A 15,003-nucleotide genomic window follows, 5' to 3' on the forward strand; every position below is an offset into this window, starting at 1 on the left:
GAAGGCCGTGAGGTCGATACGTAAAGCTCTGACGAAGGCCGTGAGGTCGATATGTAAAGCTTATTAAAGAGCAGTCATACTATCAAGAGCAGTGTGCAGGTTCCTTATTTTTTCTCATTTTATTCAACTGTTACCATGACACTGCAAAAAAAGATAGCTCAGACATGCGAGTGCCTTTTGAATTTTGAGTGTAAACAGAACTCAAATCAAACCTGTTCAAATATCATCTACTTGTCACTAGACCACTTCTCAAATAAAATAAATAAGTCAAGTGTATTATTTTCTACATGCTGAATGAGTAGTTTATTTACAACCAGTTTATAAAAATAAAATACAAAATAATTTTAAATGAACTGAAAAAAAACACTGTACAAGGCATTGATATGGTATGAATGATAAAATAAACATAAATAATTACAGTTATGTACAATGTAGATCTTCCCCTTGTTACAGTCTTTCCTTCTGACAGTACACATATTTCTAAACCGTTGCAACACAGGACTAAAACGTGAACCATTTCAAGAAATATCTAAAACTGAAGTCACACAGGCAACGATGAGCATCCATATACCCAATATATCAATTTGTTGTTGTTTGTTGTTGTTGTTTTTAGATGTTTAGCCTATTGTGCCAAAAACTTGTAACAACACAGTATCTGTGGCCTGGCCATGACTGAGTACAATCATTGGAGCACAGATACAGGCATGCGATGACAGCTTTGTGACACCTTTACAATCACACCACCATGTCACAAGTGACAAATCATAATCTCAATCAGGAAAATAACAATATGCCACTTTGTTTGTGCAATAATAACAATAAAATACAAATATGATTAATGGATTGATTATTGGCATCACTGTTTATTCCTTTAGCTCTTCGCCTTTACTGAAGCCTTTACTGAAGCAATATGTTATGGTTCATCAAGATGATCTTTGAAATGAATACTTTTCACTTTTTACAGTTATATATTAAAAAGTTGCAGTTAGTTAGCTTATGGAAGTACCGAATATAGCCTAGAATTTAAAAGATATCGCAATACTGCTTGGTGTAGTACTATATGGATGTTTACATCACAATCTCTGGATGTAAAAACGGACCTTTATCGTACAACCAAGAGGAATTTAAAACCCTTAGAACACTCAGCCGCGGTTCTGATTCCAGAATCCAGACACAGCTCACTGGTCAAATTGTTACTGACGTTGAAGTCACGCATTCTGTCCAGTTAATGGACAACATGATTGGGCCAAACGAGCCAATAAGAACAGAGCTGCCAACAGAAAGCAAAGCAATCTATCTGACACTAATTTGCTGGGGAAATAGTACCCACAGATCTGTAAAGGCAGAACATACACACACACACTCACCCATGCATAATGACGAGACACACACACACACACACACACACACACACACACACACACCACACACACACACACACACACACGGCTGCTAATCTGTTTATTATCTTATCCTGATTGCCTAGTCACTTTTACCCCTACCTACATGTACATATTACCTCAGTTACCTCGTACCCCTGCACATTGACTCTGTACTGGTACTCCTTGCATATAGTCTCGTTACTGTTATTTTATTGTGTTACTATTCCCTTTTCTATTTTGCTAATTATTCTTACTTTTTAACTCTGCATTGTTGGGAAAGGGCTCGTAAATAAGCATTTCACAGTAAAGTCTACACCTGTTGTATTCGGCGCATGTGACAAATAACATTTGATTTGAACACACCTGTCAAAGAGGGAAAGGGAGATCCCTATATAGCCTATGGGAGGAACCTGACAGTAGGTTGGGGCTAAGCAGTGGAGTGATCCTCAGCACAGAGTAGACAGACAGACACAGTTCAGTTATCCCTTGCTTTACACACAGCCAGGGGAAGAGAAAAGACATGATTAAGGCGACTGACTGACTGAACACTGTCTGTGTCGGCCTTGCACGCTGCCTACATGTTGCTCTGTGAGAAAGAGGGGGCATTCCAGGCTGCCTACATGTTGCTCTGTGAGAAAGAGGGGGCGTTCCAGGCTGCCTACACATTGCTCTGTGAGACAGAGGGGGCATTCCAGGCTGCCTACATGTTGCTCTGTGAGAAAGAGGGGGCGTTCCAGGCTGCCTACACATTGATCTGTGAGACAGAGGGGGCGTTCCAGGTTGCCTACACTTTGCACAGAGCATCAGATCATTAAGTAATTGATGGGGTTCCTGCAATGTAGATATCTTAGTTCAATCAGATTTGTATCAACCTGTCTGTAATGTAAACGATCTAGAAAGCCACCAGACTGTAGGCAGGTACCAATACCATCTACCACAATGGACCAAGTAAAACAATCCACTTGACATACAGCATATCAGTATAGTTCATCTCATACTGCAGAATTACAGTAGATCATTATAGTTCATCTCATACTGCAGAATTACAGTAGATCATTATAGTTCATCTCATACTGCAGAATTACAGTAGATCATTATAGTTCATCTCATACTGCAGAATTACAGTAGATCAGTATAGTTCATCTCATACTGCAGAATTACAGTAGATCATTATAGTTCATCTCATACTGCAGAATTACAGTAGATCAGTATAGTTCATCTCATACTGCAGAATTACAGTAGATCATTATAGTTCATCTCATACTGCAGAATTACAGTAGATCATTATAGTTCATCTCATACTGCAGAATTACAGTAGTTCATTATAGTTCATCTCATACTGCAGAATTACAGTAGATCATTATAGTTCATCTCATACTGCAGAATTACAGTAGATCATTATAGTTTGTCTCATACTGCAGAATTACAGTAGATCATTATAGTTCGTCTCATACTGCAGAATTACAGTAGATCATTATAGTTCATCTCATACTGCAGAATTACAGTAGATCATTATAGTTCATCTCATACTGCAGAATTACAGTAGATCATTATAGTTCATCTCATACTGCAGAATTACAGTAGATCATTATAGTTCATCTCATACTGCAGAATTACAGTAGATCATTATAGTTCATCTCATACTGCAGAATTACAGTAGATTATGGTTGTATGATACAAGTACTTTAGATTAAGGCAATTATTTTCCTCTACACGTTATTCATACTATGCATGTGTCACATCATGATAATAAGCCAATCAGACCATACTATGCATGTGTCACATCATGATAATAAGCCAATCAGACCATACTATGCATGTGTCACATCATGATAATAAGCCAATCAGACCATACTCTGCATGTGTCACATCATGATAATAAGCCAATCAGACAGATGTAAAATAAATACAGAAGTTTGTTTTTTAGCAGTATTAATGAGTCAGTACAGTAGTCCTAAGATGTGAACATTGGAGAGCTAGGAAACCAGACCAATGCTGTGGGTCAAGTGGGACGATAAGAGTGAACAAGATCATGAGACAAAAGGGTAAACTAAGCAAATGAAATATTCCAACCAAAATACATGTGGTACTACCCAACAAACATCATTCCCTTTCAGACAATCACAGTGCATTATGGGAACTGGTATGCTGCTTACTTCACTGATTGGTTGATTGTTTTTCTCTTTTCTCGGTAGGCAGCGCATGCAAGGCGTAGTAGTGATGGAAGCAGTATTTAGTTATATCACAGTATATTACAAGCAGAGGGGTGGGGAGAGGTAGCCTGTGTATCACTGTTTCTGCTATCATACCACTCCTTGTCATGCCAATGCTTGACAATGACACGGAGTACAATGAGTGGAATGTCAGCACAAAAGTGGTTCTGGATTTCAGGCTAAGGGAGAGGGTGTAGCAGGTAGAACCAAGGTTAGGTGAGGGAGGTTTTTAAATGAGTGTTCATTGAGTCTTTATGAAGTAAAGAAAATGGGGTTGGTTCTCAAACAACACATTACAAAACATGTCATTACAAAGCAAAAACAACATTCTTCTTCGCATGTTTTTTACCCTTTGGAAGTTTGAAACATTGATTTGGTATAGGATATTTATATGACATAAATCAGTGTTTCCCAACTCCAGTCCTCCAGTACCCACAACAGAACACAATTATATTGTAACCCTGGACAAGCACACCTGATTCAACTTGTCAACTAATCATCAAGCCCTCGATGAACTAAATCAGGTATGTTTGTCCGGGGCTACAACCACGTGTGCTGTAGGGGGTACTGGAGGACCGGTGGAGGGAAACTCTGACATAAATAGTATGATATTATTTGACATAATTGTTGGACCTGTCCTAAACTTTATACAAAACAGGATATCTACGTTTTAGTTTAAAACATTTCCTTTCTTTAATATCATAAATAAAAAGTATCTTTCTTCAAATATTGTCTGAATAAATCAAATAAAAACAATAACTTGGCTTCCTTTTCCTTGCAGTGAATAATACTGCTACAATAACATGATGAGGACTGTCTGTCTTTGTAGTGAATAATACTGCTACAATAACATGATGAGGACTGTCTGTCTTTGTAGTGAATAATACTGCTACAATCACATGATGAGGACTGTCTGTCTTTGTAGTGAATAAGACTGCTACAATCACATGATGAGGACTGTCTGTCTTTGTAGTGAATAATACTGCTACAATAACATGATGAGGACTGTCTGTCTTTGTAGTGAATAATACTGCTACAATCACATGATGAGGACTGTCTGTCTTTGTAGTGAATAAGACTGCTACAATCACATGATGAGGACTGTCTGTCTTTGTAGCTGGCACAAATTAGTCTTATTAGGCTCCTTGAATAAAAATGAGAAACATACTTTGCAGTGAAACCAGAAGCTGCTCAAAGCGCCAAGGCAAGGCACACATTATACATGAATGATAATAATAACTTAGTATTCACCACTAATGTAGTAATGAGTACCATAAGTGTTATCAGCAGGCATCCTAATACTCCTCAGCAGGCATCCCAATCACCCCCCCCCCCCCCATATATTTAAATGAATTGGATGGTTGTAAGCATGGACAAGGTTAGGGAGGGTTGTCATCATATCTCTAACATCATTCATTTCCTATTAAGTCCAGGGCAGAAGGGTAGAGAATTGGGACACAAAGTCAGACTCCATTCTGAAGAGGAGCATACAAAGGGAATCATGGCCCAGTGACTAGTGTTCAATCACACATTTAGTTTGCCATTTAGATTCCCCAGATCAGTCAACACATTAGGCACAAGTACGTGTGTCAGCACACACACGTTTTATATGATTGTATTAAAGGAAGGATCACTTCCTTCTCAAAAGACTGATCACTTCTATCATTGATCAATTGATTGCTTTAAATGCCTTTGAAATAAACGACACTCACTGTACATCTGAAGTCAGAGAGAGAGAGAGAGAGAGAGAGAGAGAGAGAGAGAGAGAGAGAGAGAGAGAGAGAGAGAGGACACATCAATTGATGATGTCATCAATTAGTGTGTACCTGGTGTGACTAGTGTGTCAAGATGTAAATAAATAGCTTCTGTAGATAGTGTACATTTCTCTGGAGCTTCATGGCCATACAGTGAGGGAAAAAAGTATTTGATCCCCTGCTGATTTTGTACGTTTGCCCACTAACAAAGAAATGATCAGTCTATAATTTTAATGGTACGTTTATTTGAACAGTGAGTGACAGAATAACAACAAAAAAATCCTGAAAAATGCATGTCAAAAATGTTATAAATTGATTTGCATTTTAATGAGGGAAATAAGTATTTGACCCCCTCTCAATCAGAAAGATTTCTGGCTCCCAGGTGTCTTTTATACAGGTAACGAGCTGAGATTAGGAGCACACTCTTAAAGAGAGTGCTCCTAATCTCAGTTTGTTACCTGTATAAAAGACACCTGTCCACAGAAGCAATCAATCAATCAGATTCCAAACTCTCCACCACAGCCAAGACCAAAGAGCTCTCCAAGGATGTCAGGGACAAGATTGCAGACCTACACAAGGATGGAATGGGCTACAAGACCATCGCCAAGCAGCTTGGTGAGAAGGTGACAACAGTTGGTGCGATTATTCGCAAATGGAAGAAACACATAAGAACTGTCAATCTCCCTCGGCCTGGGGCTCCATGCAAGATCTCACCTCGTGGAGTTGCAATGATCATGAGAACGGTGAGGAATCAGCCCAGAACTACACGGGAGGATCTTGTCAATGATCTCAAGGCAGCTGGGACCATAGTCACCAAGAAAACAATTGGTAACACACTACGCCGTGAAGGACTGAAATCCTGCAGCGCCCACAAGGTCCCCCTGCTCAAGAAAGCACATATACATACCCGTCTGAAGTTTGCCAATGAACATCTGAATGATTCAGAGGACAACTGGGTGAAAGTGTTGTGGTCAGATGAGACCAAAATGGAGCTCTTTGGCATCAACTGAACTCGCTGTGTTTGGAGGAGGAGGAATGCTGCCTATGACCCCAAGAACACCATCCCCACCGTCAAATATGGAGGTGGAAACATTATGCTTTGGGGGTGTTTTTCTGCTAAGGGGACAGGACAACTTCACCGCATCAAAGGGACGATGGACGGGGCCATGTACCGTCAAATCTTGGGAGAGAACCTCCTTCCCTCAGCCAGGGCATTGAAAATGGGTCGTGGATGGGTATTCCAGCATGACAATGACCCAAAACACACGGCCAAGGCAACAAAGGAGTGGCTCAAGAAGAAGCACATTAAGGTCCTGGAGTGGCCTTGCCAGTCTCCAGACCTTAATCCCATAGAAAATCTGTGGAGGGAGCTGAAGGTTCGAGTTGCCAAACGTCAGCCTCGAAACCTTAATGACTTGGAGAAGATCTAGAGAGGAGTGGGACAAAATCCCTCCTGAGATGTGTGCAAACCTGGTGGCCAACTACAAGAAACGTCTGACCTCTGTGATTGCCAACAAGAGTTCTGCCACCAAGTACTAAGTCATGTTTTGCAGAGGGGTCAAATACTTATTTCCCTCATTAAAATGCTAATCATTTTATAACATTTTTTACGTGTTTTTCTGGATTTTTTTGTTGTTATTCTGTCACTCACTGTTCAAATAAACCTAACATTAAAATTATAGACTGATCATTTCTTTGTCAGTGGGCAAACGTACAAAATCAGCAGGGGATCAAATACTTTTTCCCTCACTGTTAATGTAGACCTGCTTTACCTTGCACTCCCCAGGTCAGTACAGAGGAAATAGAATAGACTGAGTCTATATTAAATTGGTTAGTGATGAATAAATGAGTGGTCATCCTCTGACTGACCTAAGGTATTCTGAATGAGGGCTAAGTGTGTTCACTTCACTGATGATATGAGGGAAAACACCCCACAGGTAAGAACACCAAAATCTCATACACAGCATGATACACATAGATCTTTTTCGCATTAGGTATGAACTATTAAAGTGGTCATATGAATTAGTGACTAAACAATGACCAAATGGTAGGAATTAGAGAAGAACGTGTGAAGGATTACAAGTGAAAGAGAGAAAGAGAAACTGACAAGGGAGGAGAGGGGACATTATGTTCAGTATTCTCTGACAGAAGCCTCAGGATCGTTTGGTCTGGATCAACATCCTGATCCCACCCTCTGCTGTGGCAATGACACTGACTCCCAGGCCATACTCATAAAGCATCTCACAATAAGACTACTGATCTAGGATCAGTCTAACCTTTTAGGTCATAATGAATACGATTGTCCATGTAATCTTATTCATTATTACCTAAAAGGCCAAACTGATCCTAGATCAGCAGTCCTACTCTGAGACACTTGAATAAACGGGCCCAGGGGTTTCTATGGGTCAGGCTAGGACCAGGGCCAGAGCAATGACCCACTATCTGCTGCTCAGCTTGCTGGAGCACTTCCTCTCTCTCTCCTCGCGGCTGCAGGTTTTCCACTTGAGGGCGTGGTGGTTGTGGGAACCGGTGCGGGCCTGGCGGCCGCAACAGCTCTCCTGATGGTGGGGGTAGGAGCGCCGGGGAGGAGGGGGGGACCCAGAGAAGCTGGGAGGAGAACAGGAGCGACCAAAACAAACCCCTCTGCCTCGCTCTCCCCCACGGTGTTCGTGGCGAGAGGGGGAGGAGGAGACAGAGCGCTGTAGAGAGGAACAGCTGCGTGGGGAGGCACTGCAGCTCCGGTGGTGATGGTGGTGGGGGGAGCTGGTCAGGCTACACATGCCCATCCGGGAGCCTACAAGCTGGGCTGAGGAGTGGCCGTGGTGGGGGGATCCGCGGGCAGAACCACCACCCTGACCATGGTGCATCAGCTGGGACAGACAGGTCAGGAGGTCTGAGTCGCTTGTGCTGCCCGCTCGGATCCGATAACGCTTCAGTCTTGGGTGGAGGAAGGGGGTGAGGTTTTGGAAAGATGGAGAATGAGTTTAGAACTTTAGATATACCTTTAACATGTAGATGAATGTAATTCAGTTAATGATAGTAGAGGCTCATCTCAGATCTGTTGGTGCTGTCTTGCCAACCCCAAACATTTGCATGACAATGAACATAGGAGTTGGCAAGGCAGCACAAACAGACCCGGAACCAGGTTACCATGATAGGTGAGATAAACCTGTCATTAAAGCTAATCATGAAGAGTCCTATTACCTGCCCTCCGCTGCAAGCCGACTGGGTGGTCTCCCCGGGGGTGGGCGTGGGAGGTACTGTGCAGCTCTCTCCTGCTCTGGGGCCGGGTTAGCAGGGTTAAAGGGGCGTGGGATCTTGCTCTTACGGAACAGGGGGCTGGAAGAGGAGGAGAGGGAGGGGGCGTCATCCCCCTGGCAGTCAGAGCGTGAGCCCAGGAACGACTCATCGGCCTTCTCAGAGCGGTCTGAGGCAGAGGACAGCTGGTCCCCGCGGGGCAGCGAGACCACGACGGGGCCGCGGTGGGAGATAGAGGGAGAGGGGGCTAGGTGGTGGCCTCCTCCCTGGTGGTGGGGGGCTTTCTTCTGGAGCAGCTTCTCCATGGCAGAGCCAGGGGTGGGGAGAAGCTCCAGCAGGACGGGTATACGGCTCAGCCTGCGGGAGGGGTCCTTACGGGGGCTGGGTGGAGGAGAGGGGGTGGTCAGAGCTGGGGTTTGGTCAGTGGTCTCCACCCCATCTCCCCTGTCTGGCTGGGGTTGGTCACTCTCAGGGTCTTTGAGCTCTGGGAAGGCTCCACTGCCACTGCCGTCTCCCTGGCCGTTAGCTGGGGGAGATAGATGGCCGTTTACTAGGCCTAAAAGTGGGCTGTGGGGGGAGTGTGGGGAATTAGAACGTGGAGAATGAGGAGAACGGGGGGAGTGAGGAGAATTAGAACGTGGAGAATGAGAACGAGGGGAGCGAGGAGAATTAGAACGTGGAGAATGAGGAGAACGGGGGGAGCGAGGAGAATTAGAACGTGGAGAATGAGGAGAACGAGGGGAGCGAGGAGAATTAGAACGTGGAGAATGAGGAGAACGGGGGGAGTGAGGAGAATTAGAACGTGGAGAATGAGGAGAACGAGGGGAGCGAGGAGAATTAGAACGTGGAGAATGAGGAGAACGGGGGGAGTGAGGAGAATTAGAACGTGGAGAATGAGGAGAACGGGGGGAGTGAGGGGAATTAGAACGTGGAGAATGAGGAGAACGGGGGGAGCGAGGGGAATTAGAACGTGGAGAATGAGGAGAACGGGGGGAGCGAGGGGAATTAGAACGTGGAGAATGAGGAGAACGGGGGGAGTGAGAACGAGGGTAGTGAACAGAACGGGGGGTGGTGAGAGAACGGGGGGAGCGAGGAGAATGGGGGGAGCGAGGAGAACGGGGTGAGCGTGGAGAACAGGGGGAGCGAGGAGAATGGGGGGAGCGAGGAGAGGATGCTCGGCTTGGCACAGGGCTGTGGGCTTTGGTGTAGGTCTGGGTGTCTCCTCCGTTGATCAGGGTATCTGCCAGGAGGTCATCCAGGCTGGTGGGGCTGCCGGGCTGGCTAGGGGTGTGGCTAGGGGTGGGCGGGATGTAGATGTCAGTGGTAGCAGTATTATCCTGGGGCTGCTGGGCCTCAGCTGCTGCATCTCCTCGTCTCTCCAGCTGTAGGCACTGTGGAGCACAGTCTGAGCCAGACTGGGACTGCTGAGCAGTCAGCTACAGAGAGAGGAGAAAGGGAGAAAAAGGGAGAGAGCGGTGGGGAAGCAGAAAGACACAGAGAGAGATAAGGGGAGAGAGAGAGAGAGAGAGAGAGAAAGAAAGAAAGAAAGAAAGAAAGAAAGAAAGAAAGAAAGAAAGAAAGAAAGAAAGAAAGAAAGAAAGAAGAGAAAGAAAGAGACAGGGGAAGGAGAAAGACACAAAGAGAGAAAGAGAGAGAGAGAAAGAGGGCAGGTTATTAACAAATAAATAGAGTCAAATTATTGCATTGTAAGAGATCATGTGAAAAGATTGAATGGAAATCATAACATGCCACAGCATCATCAAGGCAATGTCAGTCAAGCTGTTAGTTGGTATCAAAAAAGCGCAACAAGACAGACCTGGGTCAAATCTATCATCTATTTGATTTAGCTTGGACTTTTGGGACTATTCCATTGTGCCTGGAATGCTTACTCAAGCACCACTCAAGTATTTGACACATGTATTTAACCCAGTTCTGCAACAACAACAAAAACATTCACTCAACCAATCAGGGGCCTACAAAAGAGACAGGAAGTCAGGGTCAGTAAAAAAAGTAGTTCAGGTTGAGTAAAAAAAAAAAGAGAGAGAGAACACAGGAGGAAATGAAATAACAAAAGACAATCCACCAAAACAAAAGTCCCTGTCTTGCAATGAAGAAAAGTGGAATTGCAATTTCATTCACACTCTGAATTGACTGAATTGAAAAGGAATTGTAAAGGAAATGACCCCAACTATTCCCCTGACATCAGGACACATGGATCTGAGCATGCTCTGTCTGTAGCACAATGGCCTGCTGTTCTCTGGAGAAAGCAGCCTGCCGGACGACAACAACACCACAACAACACCACAATTCAACACAACAACAACAACACAACAAAGCACAGCACAACTAACACACTAGCAGCAAAAGGAAACAAAAAGAACAACCAAACCAAACAATTTAAAAAAGACAGTAAGTAACTAATAGTGGAGGGAATTAGGTAGGCGGTGTGTTATGGTTAAGATAGAGACGTCTGATTGGTTCGTGGCCCCGGGGTGGATTGATCAATCACCTGCTGGAGTTGGGCGCGTGTGATGCGTATAACGGAAGGGAACTTGCTGCTGGCGGCGCCCGCCGGGATAGCGGGCAGTTTCCTGCGCCCGGAGGGTGATTGGTTACGGGCGGAACCGAGGCCGGGGTGAGGAGGTGGCGGTAGGGAGGCGTGGTAGGAGGAAGAGGAGGTGGGATGGAGGAGGTACTGGTGGTGGTGGTCAGCTGAGTAGCTGCGACTCATCCCAGGGGGGTCCCTCTGGTGGAGGGGGTCCGACAGGGTGGCGAGGAGGGTCTGGGTGTGCGGGCTTGGGGAACGCAGGAGCAGGGGACTGGACATCCTGGCCAACACCTCCTCAGGCACAGATGGAGGAGAGGTAGGGAACTAATAGAGGTGATGAGAGGTAAAGTTGGGGAGAGAGGACGGAGCGGGATGAGGTAAAGTTGGGGAGGACGGAGCGGGAGGAGGTAAAGTTGTGGAGAGAGGACGGAGCAGGAAGAGGTAAAGTTGGGGAGAGAGGACGGAGCAGGAAGAGGTAAAGTTGGGGAGAGAGGACGGAGCGGGAGGAGGTAAAGTTGGGGAGAGAGGACGGAGCGGGATGAGGTAAAGTTGGGGAGAGAGGACGGAGCGGGAGGAGGTAAAGTTGGGGAGAGAGGACGGAGCAGGAAGAGGTAAAGTTGTGGAGAGAGGACGGAGCAGGAAGAGGTAAAGTTGGGGAGGACGGAACAGGATGGGGTAAAGTTGGGGAGAGAGGACGGAGCAGGAAGAGGTAAAGTTGTGGAGAGAGGACGGAGCAGGAAGAGGTAAAGTTGTGGAGAGAGAACGGAGCGGGAAGCGGTAAAGTTGGGGAGAGAGGACGGAGCAGGAAGAGGTAAAGTTGGGGAGGACGGAACAGGATGGGGTAAAGTTGGTGAGAGAGAACGGAGCGGGAAGCGGTAAAGTTGGGGAGAGAGGACGGAGCAGGAAGAGGTAAAGTTGTGGAGAGAGGACGGAGCAGGAAGAGGTAAAGTTGTGGAGAGAGGACGGAGCAGGAAGAGGTAAAGTTGGGGAGAGAGGACGGAGCAGGAAGAGGTAAAGTTGTGGAGAGAGGGCGGAGCAGGAAGAGGTAAAGTTGGGGAGAGAGGACGGAGCAGGAAGAGGTAAAGTTGTGGAGAGAGGACGGAGCAGGAAGAGGTAAATTTGGGGAGAGAGGACGGAGCGGGAAGAGGTAAAGTTGGGGAGAGAGGACGGAGCGGGAAGCGGTAAAGTTGGGGAGAGAGGACGGAGCAGGAAGAGGTAAAGTTGGGGAGAGAGGACGGAGCAGGAAGAGGTAAAGTTGGGGAGAGAGGACGGAGCAGGAAGAGGTAAAGTTGTGGAGAGAGGACGGAGTGGGATGGCGGAGGAATAGAGTGTGAGAAAGGGGCGGATAGGAGTGGGGGTGAGAGAAGGGGAGGAGTAAAGCATATATTTAAAACTTAAAGGGAGCAGGTGTAGAGGTGGGAGGAATTCTGAGATCTCAAACATCTCCTTAGAGGAATCACTATCTATTTCTTCAGATAGCACCATTCAAGAAAGGGTCAACCCAGAAAAAAAAAACTAAAAATAGCAAATGAAAGTTGTAAATAAAAAGCAAATAATGCAAATCAAAGTGCACTTTTAAGCAACAGTCTCTCTCAAACAAAACCATTGTCTGAGAAGTTTCCTTCATTTAATCAAGCTCATACAAGCAAAGAAACAAGTTCACATGACATAAGAGATCACGATCACATTTTACTTTAAACTACAGCAAGACGCTACTGATGCTCCAGATGAATGAAGTGTCCTACTGTGTCTAGTTCTGTGTTAAGGTGTATTATCCTACTGTGTCTAGTTCTGTGTTAAGGTGTATTATCCTACTGTGTCTAGTTCTGTGTTAAGGTGTATTATCCTACTGTGTCTAGTTCTGTGTTAAGGTGTATTATGCTACTGTGTCTAGTTCTGTGTTAAGGTGTATTATCCTACTGTGTCTAGTTCTGTGTTAAGGTGTATTATCCTACTGTGTCTAGTTCTGTGTTAAGGTGTATTATCCTACTATGTCTAGTTCTGTGTTAAGGTGTATTATCCTACTGTGTCTAGTTCTGTGTTAAGGTGTATTACTCTACTGTGTCTAGTTCTGTGTTAAGGTGTATTATCCTACTGTGTACATTGCATGATATGTCTTGACCTGCGTGAGTTGTGTTATGGTGAAGTGTACATTGAGGTACTGTATGTAATATTGGAGTGTTTTACAGTTAGGTATGTAAAGGTGACATGTTTTACACTGAGGTATGTAATACCAAAGTGTTTTACAGTGAGGTATGCAATAGTGATGTGCTTTACAGTGAGGTATGTATTGGTTACATTTTTACAGTGAGGTATGTAATAGTGAAGTGCTTAACAGTGAGGAATGTAAAAGTGAAGTGCTTAACAGTGAGGTATTTAATAGTGCCGTGTTTTACAGTGAGGTATGTAATAGTGAAGTGCTTTACAGTGAGGAATGTAATAGTGACGTGATTTACTGTGAGGTATGTATTAGTGAAGTATTTTACAGTGAGGTATGTAATGGTGAAATGTTTTACAGTGATGTATGTAATAGTGAAGTGTTTTACAGTGAGATATGTAATAGTGAAACGTTTTACAGTAAGATATGTAATAGTGAAACATTTTACAGTGAGATATGTAATAGTGAAGTATTTTATAGTGAGGTATGTAATAGTGAAGTATTTTACAGTGAGGTATGTAATGGTGAAATGTTTTACAGTGAGGTATGTAATAGTGAAGTGTTTTACAGTGAGATATGTAATAGTGAAACGTTTTACAGTAAGATATGTAATAGTGAAACATTTTACAGTGAGATATGTAATAGTGAAGTATTTTACAGTGAGGTATGTAATAGTGAAACGTTTTACAGTGAGGTATGTAATAGTGAAATGTTTTACAGTGAGATATGTAATAGTGAAGTATTTTACAGTGAGGTATGTAAGGGTGAAACGTTTTACAGTGAGATATGTAATAGTGAAGTGTTTTACAGTGAACTGTGTAATACCAGTCTGTGAGTTCCGTACCTGTGTGAGTGCTCCCTCAGCCAGGGCATCAGCAGGGCTAGAGGGGGTGATGGGGGGCAGGCTTCCCGTAGGTCCCACACTCAGCTCCAGCCTGTCCACCCTGAGGGGTTGTCCGCTGGCGCCTGGTTGCCCCTGGAGGTCCCCATCCCTGTCCCCATGGACCTGACCAGGACTGGGGTTCCCGGTGGACCCCTCTCCTGCCTCCAGGGGTACCTCCAGCACCTCCAGCTCCTCTTCTTCCTCCTTGGAGGGGCTGGTCGTAGCTTTATCCCCCATTCCTGTCCCTGGGGACCCGCTGGGCCTCTCCATCATCACCCACTCCCTGGAGTCCACCTTCCCCTGGCCGGAGCTCAGGTTGAGGGCCACGAAGCCTCCGCTGCTGGGGGAGACCTGTTCCAGAGACCTGTGGGAGTGAGGAGAGACGGGTTTGGGTGAGCCGCTGGCACCGCCACCGGATAGGAACTCCTCGTCGTTGTGCCAGACTCGGTCAGTGCCACCACGCCCTGGTCCTGTGGCACCTCCAGTGGGTACAGCCAGGCCCTTCTCCTGCTGCTGCCCACAGCCCTCCTGCTGATTCCCTGAGCTGGAGAGACACGCCGACCGATTGAACAGGTCAGATTATAACATAGTAGTTACTGTACTATTGATGGTTGTTACAGTAGCACAACCGTTGTTGTTAGCAGCAGGGTTAGCAATAGCAGGGTTGAGGTCAATTGCATTGAAATTCAGTCAGTTTAGGAAGTAAACTAATTCATAATTAAAACAAACTTTTAAATGATTGTATAGGAACTTTAGTTCATCTTGATTAATATCCTGAACTGACTGAATTGCAGTAGAATCAAGTCC

At 45.0% G+C, this 15,003-nt stretch overlaps 1 protein-coding gene across 2 annotated transcripts in view; it reads right to left on the minus strand.

Moving 5' to 3' along the window:
• Positions 1 to 276: 276 nt before the first annotated feature.
• The window catches only part of LOC106611279 (uncharacterized), a 59,075-nt gene continuing 44,348 nt past the window's right edge, over positions 277 to 15,003 (minus strand). Inside the window, exons 12-15 of one of the 2 annotated variants that reach the window (XM_014211317.3) lie at positions 14,158 to 14,740; positions 11,117 to 11,479; positions 8,554 to 10,043; positions 277 to 8,286 (exon numbers count right to left, since the gene is read on the minus strand). In XM_014211317.3, coding sequence (XP_014066792.3) covers positions 7,788 to 8,286; positions 8,554 to 10,043; positions 11,117 to 11,479; positions 14,158 to 14,740 — 2,935 coding nt within the window. In that variant the 3' untranslated portion in view covers positions 277 to 7,787. The remainder of the gene's footprint in view (positions 8,287 to 8,553; positions 10,044 to 11,116; positions 11,480 to 14,157; positions 14,741 to 15,003) is intronic. The other variant, XM_082955763.1, reaches the window with a different exon arrangement.

The sequence above is a fragment of the Salmo salar genome, chromosome 09 (assembly GCF_965601325.2).
Source record: "Salmo salar chromosome 09, fSalSal1, whole genome shotgun sequence".
In the NCBI taxonomy this organism is placed as follows: domain Eukaryota; kingdom Metazoa; phylum Chordata; class Actinopteri; order Salmoniformes; family Salmonidae; genus Salmo; species Salmo salar.